Source organism: Aotus nancymaae, unplaced genomic scaffold (assembly GCF_030222135.1).
Source record: "Aotus nancymaae isolate 86718 unplaced genomic scaffold, 86718_ANA_hifiasm-v0.15.2.pri h1tg000007l, whole genome shotgun sequence".
Classification (NCBI taxonomy): domain Eukaryota; kingdom Metazoa; phylum Chordata; class Mammalia; order Primates; family Aotidae; genus Aotus; species Aotus nancymaae.
In genome coordinates, this window is record NW_026988418.1 from 10,465,745 (window position 1) to 10,491,163 (window position 25,419).

At 39.3% G+C, this 25,419-nt stretch overlaps 1 protein-coding gene across 1 annotated transcript in view; it reads right to left on the reverse strand.

Annotated features, from left to right (window-relative positions):
• Window positions 1-24,853, reverse strand: part of LOC105704950 (cytochrome P450 4A11-like) — a 63,367-nt gene extending 38,514 nt beyond the window's left edge. The window contains 3 exon segments of the mRNA XM_064372153.1: window positions 17,318-17,445; window positions 23,454-23,498; window positions 24,724-24,853. Of these exon segments, the coding sequence (XP_064228223.1) occupies window positions 17,318-17,445; window positions 23,454-23,498; window positions 24,724-24,847 (297 nt within the window). The 5' untranslated portion in view covers window positions 24,848-24,853.
• Window positions 24,854-25,419: the final 566 nt, after the last annotated feature.

Below are 25,419 nucleotides of genomic sequence, written 5' to 3' on the forward strand. Positions count from 1 at the left end.
CTCTCCAACAGGCCTCAGTGTGTGATATTCCCCTCCCTGTGTTCATATGTTCTCCTGTTCAACTCATACTTATGAGTGAGAATATGCAATGTTTACTTTTTTGTTTCTGTGTTAGTTTGCTGAGAATAATGGCTTCCAGCTTCATCCATATCCCTGCAAAGGAAATGAACCCGTTCTTTTTTTCCTGTGGTTACATAGTATTCTGTAGTGCATATGTGCCAAATTTTCTTTATCCAGTCTAACACTGATGGACATTTGGGTTGGTTCCAAGTCTTTCCTCTTGTAAATAGTGCTGCAATAAACATACACATGCATGTGTCTTTATAGTAGAATAATTTATAATCCTTTGTATATATACCCAGTAATGGGATTACTGGGTCAAATGGTATTTCTGGTTGTAGATCCCTGAGGAATCATCAAACTGTCTTCCACAATGAGTGAACTAATTTACACTCCCACCAACAGTGTAAAAATGTTCCTATTTCTCCACATCCTCTCCAGCATCTGTTGTCTCCTGAGTTTTTAATGATCACCATTCTAATGGGTGAGATGGTATCTCATTGTGGTTTTAATTTACCTATCTCTAATGACAGTGATGATGAGCTTTTCCCCTTATGTTTGTTGGCTGCATAAAGGTCTTTTGATAAGTGTTTGTTCATATCCTTCTCCCACTTTTTATGGGGTTGTTTGTTTTTTTCTTTTAAATTTGTGTAAGTTACTTGTAGATCTTGCATATTAGATTTTTATCAGCTGGGTAGCTTGCAGAAGTTTTTACCCATTCTGTAGGTTGCCTATGCACTCTAATAATAGTTTCTTTTTCTGTGCAGAAGTTATTTAATTTAATTAGATTCCATAGGTCAATTTTGTCTTTTGTCGCCATTGCTTTTGGTGTTATAGTCATGAGATATTTGCCCTTGCCTGTGTCCTTAATGGTATTGCCTAGGTTTTCTTCTAGGGTTTTTATGGTTTTGGATTTTACATTTAAGTCTTTATTCCATCGTGAGTTAATTTTTGTATGAGGTGTAAGGAAGGGGTTCAGTTTCAGTTTTCTGCAAATGGCTGGCCAGTTTTCTGTATATGACTGGCCAGTTTTCCCAATACCATTTATTAAATATGGAATCATTTCACCATTGCTTGTTTTTGTCAGGTTTCTCAAAGATCAGATGGTTGTAGATGTGTGGGAGTGTAAAATAGTAGTTTATTTTTCCTTATTTGTGAAATGAGGTTTACACTGCCCTGAATTTTACAGAATGGTCTGGAGAACTGAGATATAAAATACATGTAAAAGTGACATATTAAGTAAGCTCTTATAGTTTCCAATTCCTGGTACTCAGGAGTGAGTTTGTAAAAAATTACAAGTCTAAGCGTCAATTTGCCCAAAGACCCATTGTATCTAACAAAAAATAAAGCTTTTTGCTTAGTCTTCCTACTTATTTCTATACATTTAAACATTTTTTTTCCTGTGTTTTGTGTTTGCTGTTGTTCTATAGCAGAACATAAATATGTAGTTACCAGTTTTCAGCTTCATTCTAGGGGAAAGGCCACCATACCATTTTCTCAATGGTAGGCTGTTGTGGCTGGCTTAGTTGGAGTTTGTCATTGTTTGTTTTTTTTTTTTAAGTGAAAGAAAGTTTATTAGGAAAGTAAAGGAATAAAGAATGGCTACTGAATAGGCAATGCAGCCCCAAGGGCTTCTGGTTGCCATAAATTTTGGCAAATTTATGACTCACTATATATGTGTGCATAATGTCAGGAAGTGGTAGGGGAGAGATCTTAGGATGCATTGGAGGCACCATGTGATACAGAAGACAGACTTTGGGAGCCACATATGACCAAGGTCAAGTTACTTCATTTCTCAGGCTTCAACTTGTTTTTTTGTAAAGTGGAAATAGTGAGGCCGACTTGGGAGAATGGAGATAGCATATGTAATGTGCCTGGCACATAGTAAGAGTTCAGTCTTATTTGATATTATTATTATTCCAGATAAGAGTCTAACTTGGCAGAAGTTGATGTGTCTGTTACACCATAAGCTACATTACTTATGTGATGCTCAAACAAAATTATTCTTTTTGAAATGCACCCAAATTGGACAAATATGAGAATTCTTCTCCACATCCTCTCCAGCATCTGTTGTCTCCTGATTTTTAATGATTGCCATTCTAACTGGTGTGAGATGGTATCTCAATGTGGTTTTGATTTGTGTTTCTCTAATGACCAGTGATAAGGAGCTTTTTCTCATATGTTTGTTGGCTGCATAAATGTCTTCTTTTGAGAAGTGTCTATTCATATCATTCACCCACTTTTTGATGGAGTTGTTTGGTTTTTTCTTGTACATTTGTTTAAGTTCTTTGTATCTGGATATTAGCCCTTTGTCAGATGGGCAGATTGCAAAAATTTTTTCCCATTCTGTTGGTTGCTGGTTTACTCTAATGATGGTTTCTTTTGCTATACAGAGGAAACCATCATTCTCAGCAAACTGACACAAGAACAGAAAACCAAACATGGCATGTTCTCATCACTCATAAATGGTTGTTGAACAATGGGAACATATGGGCACAGGGAGGGAAACATCACACACCAGGGCCTGTTGAGGGGGGCTAGGGGAGGGATAGCAGGGGGTGGGGGGATAGGGAAGGGACAGCATTAGGAAAAATACCTGAAGTAGAAGATGGGGTGATGGATACAGCAAACCATCATGGTACATGTATATCTATGTAACAAACCTGTACGTTCTGCACATGTACCCCAGAAATAAAAGTATAATGAAAAAAGAAAAAATAATAATTAAGGCATTTGACTTCCTATTGAAGAAGTTAATAGTTTAACTTATTATGCAAAATAACTCTTTAATCTGATGTTAAGCAAATAAACTCTTTCATTAGTTGGGGAAGTGTGAAGTTTAAATGAATGTATTGACCTCAATTAATTAATTAAGAGGTGGAATCTACTCTGTTGCCCAGGCTGGAGTGCAGTGGCACAATCTCACCTCACTGCAACCTCTGCTTCCTAGTTCAAGCAATTCTCCTGCCTCAGCCTCCCAATTAGCTGGAATTACAGGCACCTGCCACCATGTCTGGCTAATTTTTGTGTTTTTGGTAGAGATGGGGTTTCACCAGTTGGCCAGGCTAGTCTCATACTCCTGACCTTAGGTGATCTGCCCACCTCAGCCTCCCAAAGTGCTGGGATTACAGGTGTGAGCAACCACACCTGGCCCTCAATGTCCTCTTAAATTTAATAATTTTGAGTTGGCCAATTTATATTTAATATGCTTCTTTTCCATCTCCTCTGGAGGCTCACACTTCTCCACCCAACATTTTTAAAACTGGGTGGAAAAGTATGAGCCTTTAGAGGAGATGGAACAGAGTAACACTTTGGATATATTTAAGGTTTCACTGTCCTGTCCTTCAAAGGAACTGGAAGACCAGCACAGCTGGTATAGCCTATAGGTCACATGGAGAAAGGAAAAATGACCTTGGAATTCTCAGTCTGGAGAGAAGGAGCTTAGGGGTAGTCTGTTTTTTTGTTTTTTGTTTTGTTTTGTTTTTTATTTCATTTTCTTATCTGTAAGATATTACTAAATACAGATAACTCATATGGGCTCCTGTAGTTGTAGCAATGAATCCACTTTACCATGACACTGCTTTCCATATCTATCTGTCCTCTCCACCAGACTGTGTGCTGGCCTACCTTTGATCCATTTTTGTGTCCTGGTATTGCCCAGCATTGGCAGAGGGACAGAGCAGCACAGTGAGAGTAAGGAATGGCTCTATGCTTCCTTACTGAAACTTTCCATTCTCTTACCTCCAGGCTACTTACTGGAGAAAACGATGCAACCATGTGCCAGTGACCTATTGCATGGAACCTGCTATGCAAATTCTACTAGTTTCTAAGTCTTTTAACACCTGGCTTGCCAATGCCCCCCAGCAATAACCATAGCAGCTGTTCTGAATCTCTGCTCTATTCAGCCATTTAATATCTTCCCTGCCCCTGCCATGGCAGAAGATGCTTCAGGATTCTCTAAAAAATAAAGCTAGGTTATCCAGCATCAGAGATATAATCTTCCTGTTTCCTCCTCCCACTCTTTCTATTTTGCTTATGTGTTTGTCTTCCCGGTTGAACCACTTCAAAACCCAAACTACTGTGTCAATTAGGGGCAGAAAGAAGTGATCACTTCCCAACCTTGATGCTTCCATAAAAATATCTAGAACTACTCAGGAGGCTGAGGTGGGAGGATCACTTGAGCCTAAGAGGTTGAAACTTCAATGAGCTGTGATAGCACCACTGTACTTCAGCCCTGGTGACACAATAAGACTGTCTAAAGAAAAATGTCTAGGACTGACTATAAAGTTTCTGTGCCTTGTCCCTTCTGGATCATCCATTCTATTCAATGCCCCATTTATCCCCTTCAGCCTCCCTGGCCATGTGTTTTCTCTCTTATTGGCCCTCTCTCAGCACCTTCTATCCTTCCTATTAGTGCCACTTCCTTGAGGAACAAGCAACAGGCTCCCTGTCTTGGGAATAACTATTATTTTACTTTACTCATCTTCTATTTACCTACCTTCCTACCCTCTACCTTCTACTTATTCTCTTAATAGACAAAAATCTTGACCTGGGATGTCTCCATTTCTTCATTGCCACTTGCTTTGTAGGTCATTAGTCTACATTTCTTACCCTGCTATTTCTAAAATCTCCCTAACCCCCGGTATATCTCCTTAGTTCAAGTGAATTAAATAATTGTTTATAAAACATGTATTGTCTGCCGAGCTCAAAGATGGGCTCCAGGCAAATTCAAGAAATGAAACATTGGGAGAAATGCCTGATGTAGGTGATGGGGGAATGGAGGCAGCAAACCACCATGGTATGTGTGTACCTATGCAACAATCCTGCAAGATCTGCACATGTACTCCAGAACTTAAAGTACAATTAAAAAAAAAAAGAAACAAATGATTAAACAAAAAAAAAAAACGTTTAAACCATCATAGTTTTAAAGTCAAATTAGAAAGATAAGCTGAATATGCAAAGAGATACAGGAGGAAGCTGTACAGGATTTCTTTTTTATTCTTTTTTTAAATTTTTCTGGCCATATGGTAGGTGTATATGTTTATGGGATACATGAAATGTTTTGATACAGGCATGCAATGCATAATAATCACATCAGGTAAAATGGAATTTATTCCTTGTGTTACAAATAATCCAATTATGCTCTTATTTTTAAAAGTACAATTAAATTGTTATTGACTATAGTCACCCTGTTGTGCTATTAAATACTAGGTCTTATTTATTCTTCATTTTTCTGTTCCCACAATCCCCCCAACTGGTAATCATCCTTCTATTCTCTAGCTCCATGACTTTCATTGTTTTGATTTTTAAAATCCCACAAGTGAGAACATGTGATGCTTGTCTTTCTGTGCCTGACTTATTTCCCTTAACATAATAACCCCCAGTTCTATTCACATTGTTGCAAATGACAAGATGTCATTTATTATGGCTGAATAATACTCCATTGTGTATTTATACCACATTTTCTTTATCTATTCATCTGTTGATGGACATTAACGTTGCTTCCAAATTTTGGTTATTGTAAGCAGTGCTGCAACAAACATGGAGTGCAGATATCTCTTTGATATACTGATTTCCTTTCTTTAGGGTATGTATCCTGCAGTGGGATTGCTGGATCATAGGGTAGCTTTATTTTTAGTTTGTTGTTGTTGATGTTGTTGTTTTGTTTTTTGTTTTTTGAGGAAACTCCAAACCATTTTCCTAGAATTTCTGATTGTGGAATGAGTGACAAATGAAAACAGGGAATGAAGTGTCAAATGAGAGGCATAAAAACAAAGACTTTAATTTTTCATCAAATAGATCCCTGTAGACTGGTGGTTAAAGAAATATTTGAGAAAGAGATAAAAAGTGTTTTTGAGGAACACTTTGAGAAGAGCAAAAGACACACAAGACAGGGGATGGAGATGGGGGTGGGATTGGGGAAGACGGATTCTTGTTGCCTTTCCTATCTCAGTGAATAGAAACTGTGAATAGAAAATATCCTGGGACCCCAAATCACTAAGCTAAAGGGAAAATTCAAGCTGGGAATTGCTTAGGGCAAACCTGCCTCCCATTCTATTCAAAGTCATCACTTTGCTCAGTGAGATAAATGCATATCTGATTGCCTCCTTTGGAAAGGCTAGTCAGAAACTTAAAAGAATGCAACCATTTGTCTCTGACCTACCTGTGACCTAGAAGCCCCCTCCCTGTGGCAAGTTGTCCCACCTTTCCAGACCAAACCAATGTTCACTTTAGATATGTTGATTGATGTCTCATGTATCAAATGTATCAAATGTATAAAACCAAGATGTGTTCTGATGACCTTGGACGCATGTCATCAGTACCTCCTGAGGGTGTGTCATGGGCACCCATCCTCATCCTTGGTAAATTAACTTTCTAAATTAATTGAGGCCTGTCTCAAATTTTGGGGGTTCACAAAACATAGGAATTGTCCTAGACGTTCCTACTATGCCTGCATCCAATCACCAACCCTCACCAAAAATAAACCCCAATCTCTCTCTCATTCATTCTTGCTTGTCTGTACCACTCTTCCTGGACCAAATTGAGGATCAGGCTGCTTATGCTTGTGGCTCAATAATGAGATGCAGATGAACTGGGGAGGAAGAGAGTTTTTATTTCTGTAACTGGTTACGGGGAGAAGGCCTGGGAAATATCACCAGACAAACTCAAAATTATAAAGTTTTTTCAAAGCTTATATTCCTTCTATAAAACTCTTGGTGGGCTTTTGTTACATCCCAGCCTTTGTGTAAGGGCACTGACTCTATCAGTTTTTAATACTTAACCATTCAGTCAGTGCTGAAACAGTTGTTACAGAGGCCTGTGTTAATGAGACCTGACCTGCCACAATCTCCACTGTCAATTTGTGCATGATTTCTATCATGCTTGTATATTTAATCATGAGAATTTTAGTGAAATGGGGCATAGTAATCTTTCTGGCTACTTTCTGCTGAGAGGGAGTTATCATTGTGGGGCACCAAATGCAGTGTTGGAGTGGAAGAGGTTGATCCGTTCCAAGTAGTACTCTGTTTCTGGGGCTTAGAGGTAACACCTGCTGACACATAACAATATATGACAGCAACACATATAAATAGGTTGTTGCTGTTTTCTTCTGAAGTTTAAGTTGTCTAGTCCTTAGTTTGCAGGGCTTTATGAAAGCATGGTTTAGGTTTCAGTGAGTTCCAGTTAGGAAAAATGGGGAAAAAGGAAAAAATTAAAAACATTATTTTGGAGACTTGTAGCCAGAAAAATCAGAATTCTATCCAAACTGCAGAAAATAAAATTGAAAAAATATTAGAGAAGACTAAAAGCAAACAATAAGTGTATTATAGTTTTGAAACATAATTTTTTTCTTTCCAGTTTCCCATTTTTACTGAGGAAAAATTATGCTAAGACTGGTTTGCTTTATTGTACTTGGCCTATTTGTATAATGTGCATCAAGAATAATTTTTTTCCATAAGTTCTTTTGAAATTGGCTTTGATGAAACTCTGTTCCATAGAAGAAATCTTAGATAAGACTTTTTAGTGCTAAGCCGTGGTGTTGGTTTGTACCCTTATATACCTATGAGTTAAGTAGATTCCTCTCCTCTTGGGGTTCCAAGATAACTTGGGGCTCCTGGACCTGTTAGAAAGTGACATTCTTTACTTACCACAGGTCAGAAACCCAATAAAGGGATTGGGGAGATAAGGTATGAGGCATTTCCTCTAGGGGCTTTTATTAGCTTTACAAGTGAAATTTGATTTCTTAAGGGAAAGTATGCCATTACAATCAAAGCTTTGGTAAAATAACAGTTTCCCCAATTGTGCCTGTTGCAAAAGAAAACAGATTCTTATTGCCTTATGCAAATAACTATAATTAAAAATGCTCACAAAAGGTTTTCATATTTTGGAGGAATCAGGTAAAGAGAAACAAATATGCTCCAAATTTTGCTCACAGTGGTATACTTTTCTTAATTGTTAAAGCTGTTAATAGCTCAAAAGAAAAGTTTCCTTGACTCTGAAAAGCAAAACAAAGGATCAACAGTGTTTTAAGCAAAAAGTCAAAAAGATCACTTCAGTATTTTATTTAATTTATGCAGTTAATTACTGTTCTGCTTGACATCAATGAACATTTTATCTCTTCAAGAGTTCTAAACATTTTCCCTCTATTCTGATGTCACAATCTCCAAAGTTATCAGAAACCTGCATTCAACAGCACCTGTTAGAGCTTTATTGCTGATTATAAAACCACCTTCTAAAGAAGTCCTAGACAAGACAACAATTGTTTATGGATGACAACAAGTTTTAGGTTAGCCATAGTTAAAGACACAATTGACAAGGAAATCTGTTACCTCTGTGGCACACAATAATTTAACATAACAAGTATATTATTGCTGATAATGTACACTAAGATTTAGCAGAATTATATGTTTCCCATAATTTGGAACACATACCAATAACATATTTATACATAGACAGCTCCCAAAAGCCAAACACCATTTTATATTTGACAATGCTTCCTATATACTTTTTATACCAAATAAGCCTAATTTTGCTTTTACATTAGGGAAATATTAATGTTAAGCCCAATTTTTAATAAAACCTTAAAGGTATATTTACCCAGATTTAATGGTTGACCATAAGGTAAGATTTTCATAAATCTTTTATAATCCTTTACAAAACACTTTTGTTAAAGAGTGGATTAATGCTCAAAGAGAAACCTGTTGTGCTTTTATTTTAATTTTTATTTTATGGAAAAACAAATTAATACCACTTTAACATTAGCCAATATGTTTACAAACAAAATTTTTTTACAATTAATTTTCTCATAAACCTTCTGCAACTTGCTTCAATCTTTAGTTTTATTTTTATCTAACTTAAAACAATCCTTTAACCTTTTAATTTAGGCAAAAGTCTACATTCCAACACCTTCTTTTAATCTTTTTACCAAAAGTATACCTTTGAAAAGTATACTTTTGGTAAAAAAAAAAAAAAAAAAAAAAAAAAGTATAGTTTTGAAAAGTATACTTTCCTTACACAACTTGTATGCAAAAGGTTTTTTTCAGTAATCTCAAGTAAATGTTACATGGTTAACTCTTAGCAATCTTTACTTTTGGTGAAAACTTTGGTAAGTTTGGGATTTTAATTATGTACTAGGTGTGGAGCCTAGGACCCAAACAAGAGTGCACATAAGGTGTGACTCTTTCTAGCATCTAACTCAATGTGTCTAAGGTCTTACCTAGCCATAAAGCAGGCAAGTTATACAGTTAAGAGTTATAGTGGCATATCATGAGGCATTTAGGAGGCCTAATTACCTTTAAATTGTACAACAATTTTACATAAATTCCCTTTCATAAATTATTTTGTGACTTACACAGATCATCTATGACATGCTTGGACTTTTTGACTAATTCTAACCATCCCTCTTTCTAAAACAACCTGTCATTTTATTCTAGGACTAAATTTACCATACAAGATTCTCTTTCACATAAAATTATTTTTCTTTAAGCTTTTTTACTAAAAATATCTTTTTTCTAAATAACTTTCTTTATATCTCTCTTATGTCCTGGTTCCTTTTACCTTGTTTTACATACATATACACTTTAAATAAGCTTTGAATTAGACAAAAATTATTTACCTTTAAAAAGAAAGACAATTAGCACTGTGGGCCCTCCTATCCTCACATAGTTGATGTCAAAGTTAAGTGAGACAAGACCTGGCAAGATGACAAAATAGGAACATCTGCAGCTCCCAGCAAGATCAATGCAGAAGGCAGGTGATTTCTCCATTTTCAACTGAGGTACCTGGCTCATCTCACTGAGACTGGTTAGACAGTGGGTGCAGCCCATGGAGGGTGAGCTGAAGCAGGGTGGGGAATCACCTAACCCAGAAAGCACAAGGGGTTGGGGAACTCTCTCCCCTAGCCAAGGTAAGCCATGAGGGACTATGGCATAAGGAATGGTGAACCCCAGCCCAGATACTACAGTTTTACCACAGTCTTCGCTACCTAAAGACCAGGAGATTCCCTTGGGTGCCTATGCCACCAGGGCCCTGGGTTTCAAGCCAAGGGCAGACACCAAGCTAGCTGCAGTTTTTTTTTTTCCATACCACAGTGGCACCTGGAAGGCCAACAACACAGAACCATTCACCCTTCTGGAAAGGGGATTGAAGCCAGGGAGCCAAGTGGTCTAGTTCAATGGATCCCACTGCCATAGAACCCAGGGAGCCAAGTGGTCTAGTTCAATGGATCCCACTGCCATAGAACCCAGTGAGCTAAGATCCACTGGCTTGAAATTCTCACTGCCAGCACAAGCAGTCTGAAATTGACTTGGGACACTCTCATGCTTAGTGGGGAGAGGGGTATCTGCCATTACTGAGGCTCCAGTAGGTGATTTTCCCCTCACAGTGTAAATAAAGCCACCAGGAAGTTGCAACTGGGCAGAGCCCTCCACAGCTCAGCAAAGCTGTTGTAGCCAGACTGTCTCTCTAGATTCCTGCTCTCTGGGCAGGGCATATCTGAAAAAAAGGCAGCATCCCCAGTCAGGGGCTTATAGATAAAATTTCCATTTCCCTGGGACAGAAAACCTGGGGTAAGTGGCAGCTGTGGGCACAGCTTCAGCATACTTAAATGCCCCTGCCTGCCAGGTCTGTGCAGTGGATCTCGCAACACAGCCCTCGAGCTCTGCTAAGGGTTAGACTAACTCCTCAAGTGGGTCCCTGACCCCATGTCTCCTCACTGGAAGACACCTCCAAGCAGAGACTGACAGACACCTCATATAGGAGAGCTCCAGCTGGCATCTGGCCAATGTACCTTTGAGAGGAAGCTTCCAGATGAAGGAACAGGCAGCAATCTTTGCTGTTCTGTAGTCTCTGCTGGTAATACCCAGGTAAACAGAGTCTGGAGTGGACCTCTATCAAACTCCAGCAGACGTGCAACAGAAGGGCCTGACTGTTAGAAGGAGAACTAAAAAACAGAAAGTAAAACCATTTACGTAAACAAAAAGTATGTTCATTCAGAAACTCCATTCAAAGGCCACCAATATCAAAGACCAAAGGAAGATAAATCCACAAAGATGGGGAGAAACCAGTGCAAAAAGTCTAAACATTCCAAAACAAGAATGCCTTTTCTCCTCCAAAGGATTACAACTCCTTGCCAGCAAAGGACTAAAACTGGATGGAGAATAAGTCTGACAAATTGACAGAAGTAGACTTCAGAAAGTAGGTAATAAGAAATTCCTCTGAGCTAAAGGAGCATGTTCTAACACAATGCAAGGAAGCTAAGAAACTTGAAAACAGGTTAGAGGAATTGCTAACTATAACCACTTTACAGAAGAAAATCAATGACCTGATGGAATGGGAAGACACATCACAAGAACTTCATGAAGCATACAGAAGTATTAATAGCTGAACTGATCAAGTGGAATAAAGGATATCATAGACTGAAGATCAACTTAATGAAGTAAAGAATGAAGACAGGATTAGAGAAAGAATAATGAAAAGAATGAGCAAACCCTCAAATAAATATGGGACCATGTGAAAAGACCAAACCAAAGTTTCATCGGTGTAACTGCAAGTGACAGAGAGAATGAAACCAAGTTGGAAAATACTCTTCAGGATATTATCCGGGAGAACTTCCCCAACCTAGCAAGACAGGATAACATTCAAATTCAGGAAATACAGAGACAACCACAAAGATACTTCTCAAAAAGAGCAACCACAAGACACATAATCATCAGATTCACTAAGGTTGAAAAGAAGAAAAAAATGTTAAGGGCAGCCAGAGAGAAAGGTAGGGTTACCCACAAAGGGAAACCAATCAGACTAATAACAAATCTCTCTGCTGAAACCATACAAGCCAGAAAAAAGTGGGAGCCAATATTCAACATTTTTAAAGAAAAGAATTTTCAATGCAGAATTTCATATCCAGTCTAACTATGCTTCATAAATGAAGGAGAAATAAAATCCTATATGGACAAGCAATTGCTGAGAGATTTCATCACCACCAGGCCTGCCCTACAAGAGCTCCTGAAGGAAGCACTAAACATGGAAAGGAACAACCAGTATCAGCAACTGCAAAAATATACCAAATGGTAAAGACCATCAACACAATGAAGAAACTGCATCAACTAATGGGCAAAACAACCAGCTAGTATCGAAATGGCAGGATCAAATTCACACATAACAATATTAACCTTAAATGTAAATCAGCTAAGTGCCCCAATTGAAAGACCCTGACTGGAAAATTTAGACCCATCTGTGTGCTGTATTCAGAAGACCCATCTCACGTGCAAAGACATATATAGGTGCAAAATAAAGGGATGGAGGAAGATTTACCAAGCAAATGGAGAGCAAAAAAAAAAAAAAAAAAGCAGAGTTTGCAATCCTAGTCTCTGATAAAACAGACTTTAAACAAACAAAGAGCAAAAGAAACAAAGAAGGACATTACATACTGTTAAAGGGATCAATACAACAAGAAGAGCTAACTATCCTAAATATATATGCAACCAGTACAGGAGAACCCAGATACATAAAGCAAGTTCTTAATGACCTACAAAGAGACTTAGACTCCCATAAAATAATAGTGAGAGACTTAAACACTCTACTATCAATATAAGAGAGATCAATGAGACAGAAAATTAACAAAGATATCAAGGACTTGAACACACATCTGGACCAAGTGGACCTAATAGACATATACAGAACTCTCCTCTCCAAATCCACAGAACATACATTCTTCTCAGCACCATATCGCACTTATTCTAAAATTGACCACACAATTGGAAGTAAAACACTCCTCAGCAAATGCAAAAGAACAGAAATCATAACAGTCTCTCAGACCACAGTGCAATCAAATTAGAACTCAGGCTTAAGAAACTCACTCAAAACTGCACAACTAAATGGAAATTGAACAACCTGCTCCTGAATGACTACTAGAAAATAATGAAATAAAGGCAGAAATACAGAAGTTCTTCAAAAACAAATGTGAACGAAGACAACACACCAGAATCACTGGGAAACACTTAAAGCAGTGTCTAGAGGAAAATTCACACCACTAAAGGCCCACACGAGAAAAGAGGAAAGATCTGAAATCGACACCCTAATGTCACAATTAAAAGAACTAGAGGAGCAAGATCAAACAAATTCAAAAGCTACAGAAGACAAGAAATAACTAAGATAAGAGCAGAACTGAAAGAGATAGACACACAAAAAGACCCTTCAAAAAAAGCAATAAATCCAGGAGCTGGTTTTTTTGAAAAGATCAACAAAATAGATAGACCAATAACCAGACTAATAAAAAAGAAAAGAGAGAAGAATCTAATAGATGCAATAAAAAATAATAAAGAGGATATCACCACTGATTTCACAGAAATACAAACTACCATCAGAGATTACTACAAGCACCTCTATGCAGATAAAACACTAAATCTGGAAGAAATTGATAAATTCCTGGACACTTACACCCTCCCAAGACTAAACCAGGAAGAAGTTGAATTGCTGAATAGACTGATAACACAGTCTGAAATGGAAGCAGCAATTAATACCCTACCAACCAAAACAAACTCCAGGAACAGACAGGTTCACAGCCGAATTCTGCCAGAGGTACAAACAGGAGCTGGTACCAATCCTTCTGAAACTATTTCAAACAATACAAAAAGAGGGAATCTTCCCTAACTCATTTTATTAGACCAGCATCATCCTGATACCAAAACCTGGCAGAGACACAACTAAAAAAGAAAATTTCAGGCCAATATCAATGATGAACATTGATGTAAAAATCCTCAATAAAATACTGGCAAACAGAATCCAACAGCACATCAAAAACCTTATCCATCATGATCAAGTCAGCTTCATCCCTGGGATGCAAGGCTGGTTCAACATCCACAATTCTACAAACATAATTCATCACACAAATAGCACCAAAGAAAAAAAACCACATGACCATCTCAATAGATGGAGAGAAGGCCTTCAACAAAATTCAACAGTCCTTTATGCTAAAAACTCTCATAAACCAGGTATCGATGAAACATATCTCAAAATAATAAAAGCTATTTATGACAAACCCACAGCCAATATCATAATGAATAGGCAAAAACTGGAAGCATTCCCTTTGGAAACTGACACAAGACAAGGATGCCCTCTCTTACCACTCCTATTCAACATGGTATTGGAAGTTCTGGCCAGAGCAATCAGGCAAGAAAAAGAAATAAAGCGTATTCAGTCAGGAAAAGAGAAAGTCAAATTGTCTCTATTTGCAGATGACACGATTGTATATTTAGAAGATCCCATTGTCTCAGCCCAAAATCTCCTTAAGATGATAAGCAACTTCAGCAAAGTCTAAGGATACAAAATCAATGTGCAAAAATCACAAACATTCCTATACATGAATAACAGACAAACAGAGAGCCAAATCATGAGTGAATTGCCATTCACAATTGCTATAAAGAGAATAAAATACCTAGGCTAGTTAGTCTCAGACTCCTAACCTCAAGCAATCCTCCCACCTTGGTCTCACAAAATATTAGGATGATAGGCATTACCCACTGTGCCTGGCCTAAAAACCTGTTAATAGACTATTAAGCACCTCCTAGAGACAGTCTGTGTATAAAAGCACAGAACTGGCCAGACACAGTGGCTCATTCCTGTAATCCCAGCACTTTGAGAGGCCAAGGTGGGCTGGTCTCCAGGTCAGGAGCTCAAGACTAGCCTGGCCAACATGGTGAAACCCATCTCTACTAAAAATATAAAAACTAGCCGGGCATGGTGGCATATGCCTGTGATGTCAGCTACTCAGGAGGCTGAGGCAGAAGAATTGCTTGAACCCGGGAGGCAGAGGTTGCAGTGAGATGAGATCACACCAATGCACTACAGCCTGGGTGACAGAGCAAGATTCCATCTTGGAAAAAAAAAAAGCAGAGAACTTTGATTCCATCATGCAGATCCAATGACACATTTCCATTGGTGCTGTTCATATAAGGAAAGTGGAGAATGGCAAATGTCCATGTGGTTTGGGAATAAACAAAGAACAAAACAAAGGAAAGAGAATTTGAAGATTACTTGGTTTCCAGAAATAATTCTCGTAAATTAGTTCTGGGTCTGTCAGCAAAGTTACAGTAACAGGCTGTGGGTGTTTGCTACAGGCAATCCTGTTGGCTTGTTTCCTAAGACATGAATTAATAGAACATTGAATCAGATAAGTGAAAATATGTCTCACATGACCCCTCTGCTTCCTATAAGCCCTGCTCAGAAACCTGTGTTGTTCTGAAGAGCTCTAGGCTCTAGACTCAGGGCCTCTGCACAAGTTCTAGCTCTGCTCACATCAGTTAACCTCATCTACACATTGGGGCTCCCTCTGGATTTTTGGCCACATCAAAAGTATTTAAAAGTGTTTAGTAAACTAAATCATTGTATAAAGGTCTGTTAACATAGCATTCTAGAGGAAAAATGAGATAATGGGTTTGAAGGCTCTATATAAACTATTGAATGTTGCACATTTATATAAGGGTGATATGATGACGAAGCCAAAGACCTCCCTTGGTTTTTAGACAAAGATAATAGTGCTCATTTTCCATGAAGTTTTAACTGGGTCTCAAACTCAGCCAAAGATTATCTTAGAAATGACGTCCCACAATGGAAGAGACCCTGGGCTGGGATTCCAGAGACATGGATTTTGGACTTCGCTTTGTTGCAACTGACTATGTGCCTTTGGAAAAGTCAGTGAAATTCACATCTGATCAAAGGATTATCCTCTGAGCGCCTCATAAGTGATTAAACCTCAGCCACATGTTAGCATTATCTTTTGACTTCTCCAAGTTTAAGAGACTCACTAATCTTTGTCACTCAGGTCCCCAAGATCCCACAGCCTCTAGGAACTGCTTAGGAAAAGAATGTAAAGACCTGCAGGCAATGTGCATCCATCTGGGAAGGTAAGTGGCTTGCTGAGATCTCTGGAAATGGATGGGAATGCAGGAATTAATCGGAATGTCTCCTTGATACACATTGTGGTGTACAACATCCCTCCCAGCTGGTCCCTATGAGGATGAGGGAGGGAAGGGACTCAGATATCCTATCCAGTTTAATATTTTTCTGTTTTCTGTTTGTCCCTGGTAATTATTACCCTCAGATTAAAGTCATTTTGCCACTGATGTATGTAACAGAGTGTTAAAATGGGACCCTCTACCTTAGGATGAACTGAGGTCCCAGAGTCAGAGGAACCAAAGAGATATATCATATATCCTTAGTATAAAGTAAGCTGCTAAACTACCAGTAAAACATTTGCTAGGGAAATTTCTGAAAACCAGTTTTTCAACTCTTAGCTCATTACATAAAGTAATAATGAATAAAAATGGCTAAGGATTGAAGAGGAGAGGCTTAAGAATTTTGAGAGAAAAAATTCTTTAAAGTGTTGATGGAATGCCAGAGTGCTGTGGAGAAGGAAGGGTGCTTCCCCCATCTTAAACAACGAGAGGCTTCAGGAGGATCACTTACAAGTTCTGACTTGTGCTCCTTGGAGTTTGAGAAGTACAGGACTGATCAAGTCCAAATTGATTTGAGTTTCCTCTGAATCTGAAGCTGTTATAGCTGTTCTTGCCATCTTTCCCTGTCATCTTGTGGAGTTAACGAAACTCCATCTTGGAAGGTAAGCTGCCATCTTGACTTCCGATTAACTCTAGTTCTGGGAATGCTCTGAGATTTCCAGTTGATCTATTGTTCCTTGTGTAAGAGCATGTACTTACCACAAATCTTGCCTTTAGGGCAAATTCTTACTATTAATAATTTCCTCTGAAGCATGTGTGCCCCTCCCATGGTCTATAATTCCTGGGTCTGGAAGGCAGTGGTTCAGGGATCCATCATTTTGTCTCACCACTGCATAAAACAGCCATGGTTTTTGTCTGAAAACCTCTACTAAATGTTTCTTTATAAGAAACTGTCAGCCTTTTCCTTCAACCTCTCAGTTTTCTCAGACTTTGGGGTAGGTTTGTACAGAACTGCCCTCCATGAAACACACCTATAGCACTTACTGTCACCATTTGGTACTTGATTTACTGCTGTAAAATCTCAAAACATATCTATAACAGAGGACCAGATCTTCTTTCTATTACTATTATCACCCAAAGAACATAACAAAATTTTACAGACACCTATTGCTCAATGAGTACTTGTACATTGGTTAAGTTTTTAGAAACTGATTTTTTATTTTCATGGTCCACAAAACATATACCTAATACTGTCCATTGCCGGGAGCATTTTGCAAGGCACCAGAGCACTTTCCCCCTTCACTTACCAGCATCGTTTTCACAGAATGAGCCATCACCTCGATGTATGCTTTCAGGATGTTAAAATGGAATGCAGGAGTTAGTAGGCGACGATGCTGGAACCACTTGGGTCCGTCTAGAGACACTAGTCCTTTTCCTTGAGAAATAAAAGGCAGAAAACCTTATGCTATTTCATTAGATGAGATGAAGAAGGAGAGATGAGGAACACAGGCAGCATGGAGTAACCATGACCCACAGGCAGTCATGAAATAGTGGAACATCAAAGTAGTGCTCATATTAAAATACAATGCATCTTAATAGATCAAGGTGAATTTAGAAGCTTACTTCTGGGATGGATGTATTTAATATTGTGAGAAAGAGTTTCAAAGTCTAATAAGTTTCAAAGGCTGACAAGATGAGAAGGTTAATCCTGAAATCACCAGTTACTACCTACGTAGTAATTGAATAAGTGAGTTAACCTTTTTGAAGTTTAGTTTTCTCAACAATGAACTATGATTCTAAATACCTATTTCTGTGTGTTGCTGTGTAGATTAACTAAAAATGAATATATAAGGTAGCCAACCTACTCCCTAGCTCACACTAGAAACACAGCAAATGAATTCCTTTCCTTTCCACTACAAACCAATCCATAAACTACATGAGGAACATAAACTCACAAGAAATTAGACAAGAGCATCCACTCTGTCCTGATAGTCCCTTCTTGAGCCCTGGTCTGTGAATGATACTGCGTGGAAATACTTATCAAGGCTAATGCTTCACAATCACCTATTGCCAGACTTGCTGAGTGTATGATGGATTATATTGTTTGCTAGCAGTGACAGCAAGGAAAACTGAGCCACCCTCCCCACAAGTGGAAAACTTCTCAGGGTGTTCTAAAGCAGTAAACAGTATGTGTGTATCACACACCATGTTAAACTAGTTCTTTAAGCACAGGATATGTGACCCTGCCCCTGTGGCTCCACCATGGAGGATGCTTTCTAATTAGTCTTTGATCAGTGCTAAGCAGGCACCAGCTGCCTGTCTAGTTTATTTTTGTTCTACGAGAAAACACAGAATACCTGACTGTTAATAATAATCACCCGTTCAGAGAGAATAAATATGTGGGTCAGAGTCTGCTCAAGGCTCTCAGCTCAGAACGCTGTTAGCCCTGAGGCCCTCAGCTTGGAAGACTCTTACCCCTGATAGTCCCACTTTGCACTCTATCTTTGTGTCCACTTCTTAATTTCTTCAGCGCTGCCTGGGTTGGGGTTTCTACGGTCGAGCTGGTCTCGGTAAGTGGCACCCAGACATGGGACTCAAACCTGGGACAAAGTGTCACCGGAGTAACAGAGAAAGGAGAAGCTAAGCTGAAGGTATCCTGAGAACTCTTTAAAAAAATCTCCCAGGTAAGTTAGGGGGAGCTCGGAAGTATCCTGGAAACTCTTGAAAGAATCTCCCAGGTGAGTTGGGGGAGCCCTGAAGTATCCCAAGAACTTTAAAAAAAAAAAAAGTCTTCCAGGGTAAGTTGGGGGAGCTTGAAAGTAGCCTGAGAACTCTTGAAGAAATCTCCCAGAGTGGGCTGGGGGATCTCATAAGTATCAGGGTAACAATGGGACAAGGATCAGGCAAATGCAAGGTTTATTTGATGTGGTCTGTTTGGGCTTTAGTGTGTTTTGCCTTACAGCCATTTCAGACGGAAAATGAGGAAGAAGATTTAGGAGAGGAAGGGAGTTTGATGAAGTATGAAGAGAACCTATAGAGAAAAAGGATGAAAAGTCAAATGAGAAAAAGGTGTGTCCATCAGCCCCTCCTCAGTATCTTGCTGTGGGATGGCCATATCCTCTCAATATTTCTACCTCAAAAGTTAAAACAGCTGCTTATGTTGCCATGCGTACTCCTAGTACTACAGTAATGGGTTCCATTCAGGCAGGAATTCAACAAGCAAGAAAAGAGGGAGATTTAGAAGCATGGCAATTTCCAGTTGTCATACACCCTCATGATCAGTGGGGACAAGTTCAGGCTGCTTTTGAGCCCTTTCCTTTCAAATTGCTGAAGGAATTTAAACAGGCAATTAGCCAAGATGGGCCACGGTCTCCATTTGTGCTAGGAAGAAGAACATAGCTACCTCTTACCAGTTTATTCCTATGGACTGGGATACTTTAACCAGAACTTGTTTATCTCTCTCTCAAATTTTACAATATAAGACCTGGTGGACTGATGAAGCCAACATTCAGCTAATATAAATGCTAATGTTCAACTGCCAATTAATATGGCCATGGAACAGCTCACAGGAACTGGTATATGGGCTCCTTTATATGCACAAGCTACTATGGCTAATCTAGTCATAGAGTAGATTAACTGTGGTTTAAGAACTTGGGAGAAAATTACATCAGGAAGTGGAAAAAAAATCCTTCTTTCAGAGCTGTTAAGCAGGAGCTGAAAGAGCCATATGCTGTCTTTATAGCTCAATTGCAGGAAGCTGTAAGAAAGGCTACATCAGACACAGGCTCAGGATATTGTGTTATGCTTACTAGTGTTTGACAATGCTAATTCTGAATACCAGGCTGCTTTACAGTCACTTAAAGGGATGCTGAACAGTCCCACAATTTTCCAAACTTATGTAGGTCAAGCTATCGAGCCTACTAGAAGGAATTTTTCTCTGTTACATTGTTCATTACGTGGGTGGTGTTCTTTGTGCTGCACCAAACAGAACTTCTGATAAAGTGTTGTGATCATCTTAAAGAATCTATCCAATGTGCTGAGTTACTAATAGCTCCAGATAAGATACAAACTATGACTCCTTATTCATAGTTAGGCACCTTGGTGAATAACACTACTATTATACCCCAAAAAGTGTCTATCAAGAGAGATAAATTGAAAATTTTAAATGATTTCCAAAAATAACTTGGGGATATCAACTGGATACGACCTACTTTAGGCATTCCAACTTATGCTATGAGCAATTTATTCTCTATTCTCCAAGGAAACCCTAGTTTAAATAGTCCTCAAGAATTAACTAAAGAAGCTGAAGCAGAATTACAGTTAATTGAAGAATAAATACACAAAACCCAGGTGAAAAGGATTAATGCTGATGAGGCTTTAGAACTGCTGATTTTCTCTATTCAACATTCTCCAACAGGTGTTATTATCCAAAATCAGGACTTAGTGGAATGGTTATTTTTACCTCACAATAGTGTTCGTACTCTTACTCTTTATTTAGATCAGATTGCAACTATGATTGGAATAAGATGATCCCGAATTGTGAAGCTCCATGGATTTGACCCTAAAAGAATAATAGTACCTCTTCCAAAAATTCAAATTCATCAAGTATATATTAACAGCATTGTGTGGCAAACACATTTGGCAAATTTTATGGGCATTATAGATAGTCATTATCCAAAAAAAACTTTGCCATTATCAAAGTTGACCCATTGGATCTTACCAGAAATTACTAAGCCTGATCCTATTGAAGGAGAAGAAAATGTTTTTACAGATAGATCTAGCAATGGTAAGCCTTCTTATTCAGGATCTGAGAGTAAAGTCATTCAAACCTTTTGTACATTGGCCCAAAAAGCAGAATTGGTTGCTGTAATTGAAGTAGTATATCCACTAACAAAAATTTGGGAAAAAGGTAACGTAACGACATGGGGCAGAGAATTTGCTTGCATCTCTTCAGATCCAAATAAACAACTGGTGTGGGTACCATGCAGACATTTAAAGCTTTCACAGATGGTTGAGGAAAACCTGAAGCAAGCAGGACAGCCTGTTACTATGAGTAACTTGATAGTAGCTATGATGGTGGTTATCACCATTATAGTGAGCATTCCTGGAGTTGGGGCAGAAGTAAAAGAAAATTTCACATGTTGGGCATATATTCCTTTCCCTCCTTTATTGCAGCCCATGACTTGGTTACATCCCCCAGTAGATGTAAATGGGGGATTAGTAGGACCATGACCAAAGATGGTATGGCCGATGATAGGAGCTGAATAAAAAGAACTTTGTACTTATGGCCCTAAAACCAATAGATCTGGGAAGGAAAATAAAATAGAAGACCAGCCTCTAATTCTTATTCATTAGAATTTATAAGGAATAAAGCTCTTTGGGTTCAGAGCTGTGTTAAACCCTCCTTATGTTTTGGTGATGGGAAAGTTATAGATTGACTTTATTAACTCAAAAGTGTATCGAGACTGAACACAATTGAGAAAGAATAAAATGTCACCTGGAAGGACATGCTGAAGACCTATCACTGGATACAGGAAAATTAAGATAACAGGTTTTTCAGGCTTCTCAATCTCATCTGACTTCAATTCCAGGCTACGAGGTGCTTGACAGAGCTGCTGATGGACTGGCAGCCCTAAATTCAGTGACTTGGGGGGTGAAAACACTTGGAGGATCTATGATTGCTGTTGTGATTGTGTTATTGATTTGTCTTGCTTCTCTTTGCGTTAAGTCTGCAGGTGTGGATCCCGAATCCTCCAAGCGATAGTTCACCAAGATAAAGCTGTGCTTACTTACCTAGCTTTGCAAAAACAAGAAGTGGGACACGCTGAGTGTATGATGGACTATACTGTTTGCTGAGAGTGACAGCAAGGAAAACTGAGGCACCGCCCCCACTTCAAGTGGAAAACTGCTCAGGGTGTATGAAAGCAGTAAATGGTATGTGTGTATCATACATCAGTTAACCTAGTTCTTTAAGCACAGGATATGTGACCCTGCCCCTGTGGCTCCCCCATGGAGGATGCTTTCTAGTTTGTCTTTGATCAATGGTAAGCAGGCACCAGCTGCTTGCCTAGTTTATTCTTGTTCTATGAGAAAACACAGAATACTTGACTGTTAATAATAATCAGCTGTTCAGAAAGAGTAACTATGTGGGTCAGAGTCTGCTCAAGGCTTTCAACCTGGAATGCTGTTAGCCCTGAAGCTCTCAGCTCAGAAGGCTGTTACCCCTGATAGTCCCACTTTGCACTCTATCTTTGTATCTGCTTCTTAATTCCTTCAGCACCAACTGAGTTGGGGTCTCTATGGCCAAGCTGGTCTCAGTACAGACTGATCATTAGGATTTGGCTTTAATAGGACTTTCAAGTTCATTAGTACATAATCGATACCACTCACTGAGTGCTTACAAAATGCCAGGCTTGTGATGCATGATCTGTCACTTGTACAATGTTGGCTGTTACATTTACTGCTAAAAATATGTATTTCATTTAATCCTCATAACAGCCCTGCAATGTGACTCTCATCCTTACTGTCAAAGATGAGGAAACTGAGACATGGAGAGAGTAAATGACTTCCCCAAGATGCTATTTAACTAGTCCGTGCAGGAGGGGGCAAGATTCAAATCTGACTGGTTCCTAATACAAGCCTATATTCTTTAATTCATGTTTTGTCTAACATAAATACCAATTATGTGAATAAAGAGCTTAACTTATCTGTTGGCAGAATATCGCAAATCTCTAGAGCAAAATTTTACTGATTTGCATGTGGAAATAAGGGAACTCCAAAAAGAAAGGAAAACATCCAAGAAAACATGAGAGAAGGATAAAGAAAACAAGAATAGGGATGGAGAGACTGCAGTTTGGGGGTGTATGTGTGTGTGTGCTGGGGGTGGACAGAGTTTTACTTTGTCACCCAGACTGGAATGCAGTGGCACTATTTAGGCTTACCGCAACCTCCGCCTCCTGGGTTCAAGTGTTTCTCGTGCCTCAGCCTCCTGAGTAGTGGGACTACAGGCATGTGCCACTAAGCCCAGCTAATTTTTGTATTTTTACTACAGACAGGGCTTTACCATGTTGGCCTCGCTGGTCTCAAACTCCTGACCTCAAGTCATCCTCCTGTCTCAGCCTCCCAAAGTGCTGGGATTATAGGCATGAGCCACTGTGCTGGACCGAGATTGCAGTTTTAAAGCGAGAGGGGACAGATTCACATATCTGCTGCCTTGAGAATATGACTCTGGGGGAGAGAAATGGATGAAGAAGCTTCCTGGGAAGTGGTGTTGTGTTGACTTTAGAGCTCCCCTTGAATCTTTCTCCTAGATAACTTTCAGTGTTGCTCTACCTTATACTCTTAATGCTTTTGAATTCAGATTTGAGTTCCTTGGGCATGCTCTACTATGGAAAGGGGATTTTGAATGAGAGTGGGTTATAACTCCCATTTGCACATACATACCAATAAGCGGAGATAAGAATTTCTGTACGTACTGGGACTTGGGGTCTGCAGAGTCAAACAGAGTAAACAAAAGACATCATTAGAGGGAGCATTCATTATTAGTTCACGTTGGTGACAGTTTTTCTTCATTTTCCTGCACTAACCACAAATGGTGAGCAAAAGAGAGCCCAGGGCTTACTTCCTGCTGCCTTTGGCAGCCTGGGGAAAGACTTGTGTTAGTTTTGGTCCAGTTTCAGAGAACAGCAAGCCCTATGAGGCAAACAAGTACAGAAACCCTGATTCTTTCCTTGTTTACACTTCCTTCAACAGCAAAAGAGTTTGCCCAAGGGTTGCAATGTTTCCATAACCATAGCTGAGACAACATATATCCTTTATGGAAAGCAAATTAAGGATCAGAGCAGACACCAGGTACCGAGATGCCAATGCCTCTTGGTGTTTTAGTGAACCCCAAAGTGGAGGCATTCTACTGTTCTTGTCCTTAACAGGTGAACATGAGACAAATCAGAGCAGGGGACTGGAAACATGGAGATAGTCAGGGCTCTTTTCTTTTATTAGGTTTTATTGGGAGTGGTGGATACAATGGCACAGGAAAGACTGGAATATAAAAACCTTCATTTTACAAAATTGACAGGGGAAAAACTAGACATTTTAATATTATGGTATAAAATAATCCACAATGAAAGCCTTAAACAAGGATTGGGTGGGGGAGGTAGATGACTGATACCTGAAAAGGGGACATAGTTGAGAAACACGTCAGGAAAACTAAAGTTTGGATCACAATCGAGAGGTTTGATGGGTAAATTAATGATCTAGCATTGAGGCTTACATACTGAACCAGCAGAAATGGAGTTACTGCTGATTCCCCACCCTCTTGAGACTGATCATCGAGACCAGGGGTAGGAGTGGGAAGTGCTGCTGACACTGAAGTCATAAAACCCAGAGAGGCCAAGTAATTGGCCTGGTAAGGATATGTGACCCTGTCCCGTAAGGGGGCAAGGATATGTGACCCATTACCTGGCAAGCCTGGTAATGCCAGCTGGGCTTTAGGTTACACTAACATCAACGTGCCCATGCAGTCCTGAACAAGACGGGACTGGGGAGGACATGGGAATCGCCTTCAGTATTAGCAGGAAACCTGTCACCTCTCCACACTTGTTCCTGTGTCTCTTAAAGACCCAAAACTAAACTTCGCTTTGGAATATTGCCTGTGGGGTTTTGTGCATTTCACTTCTAGGAGGAATAGGTCCCAGAGATTTGCCCCTCTTCTTACCTGTTCTGTTCAGAAATGTCTTTGCATAGTCTGGGTCACAGATATAGAAAAATGCCTGAAAAGGCCCAATCCACAAAGGGAAGGCACGAGGGTATTTTTCAATAATTTCCTCAAGCTTCTCCATGTTATCATCCTGAATAAACTGCAGTGAAAAAAGTAAAAGTAATTAGAGAGCCAGCCAGGCTGGACCTGTCCCCTCTTACAGACACAAGCTGAGATCAGGGCCTGAGAAGGTCACAAAAGCAGAGGAGCCTGAGACTTTTCTGGAAGTGACATAATGTGCTTTATTTGGGACTTCTACGCTTGGGGGATAATTCTCTAAACAAAGTTAGTGTATTTATCTTCTCAATATTAATATAGGCTGTACCCCCAGACCAAGTCACTGTTGAATGACATTTACTGTGAACTCCCATCCCAATGGAGAGTGAGCCGAGTCACACTCTCTGCCCCATTTGCCAACATCACACACTCAGATTGGAGTGGGATCTGGAAGCTAAAAAAGATGTATTTCCTAAGTGGGAAACTAACAGTTACTAAATGTGGCGTGACCCTACATCCAGCTCACCATTTCTTCTCCCTGTTCCTCTCACTAATAATGCATCAGTGATTCTTTCTCATGACTTAGTAGTAAATGCTTCTCTCTAAAAAACTGCCAACTCTATCTACAAAGAAAATCCAAATTCTCTCCCCACCAAC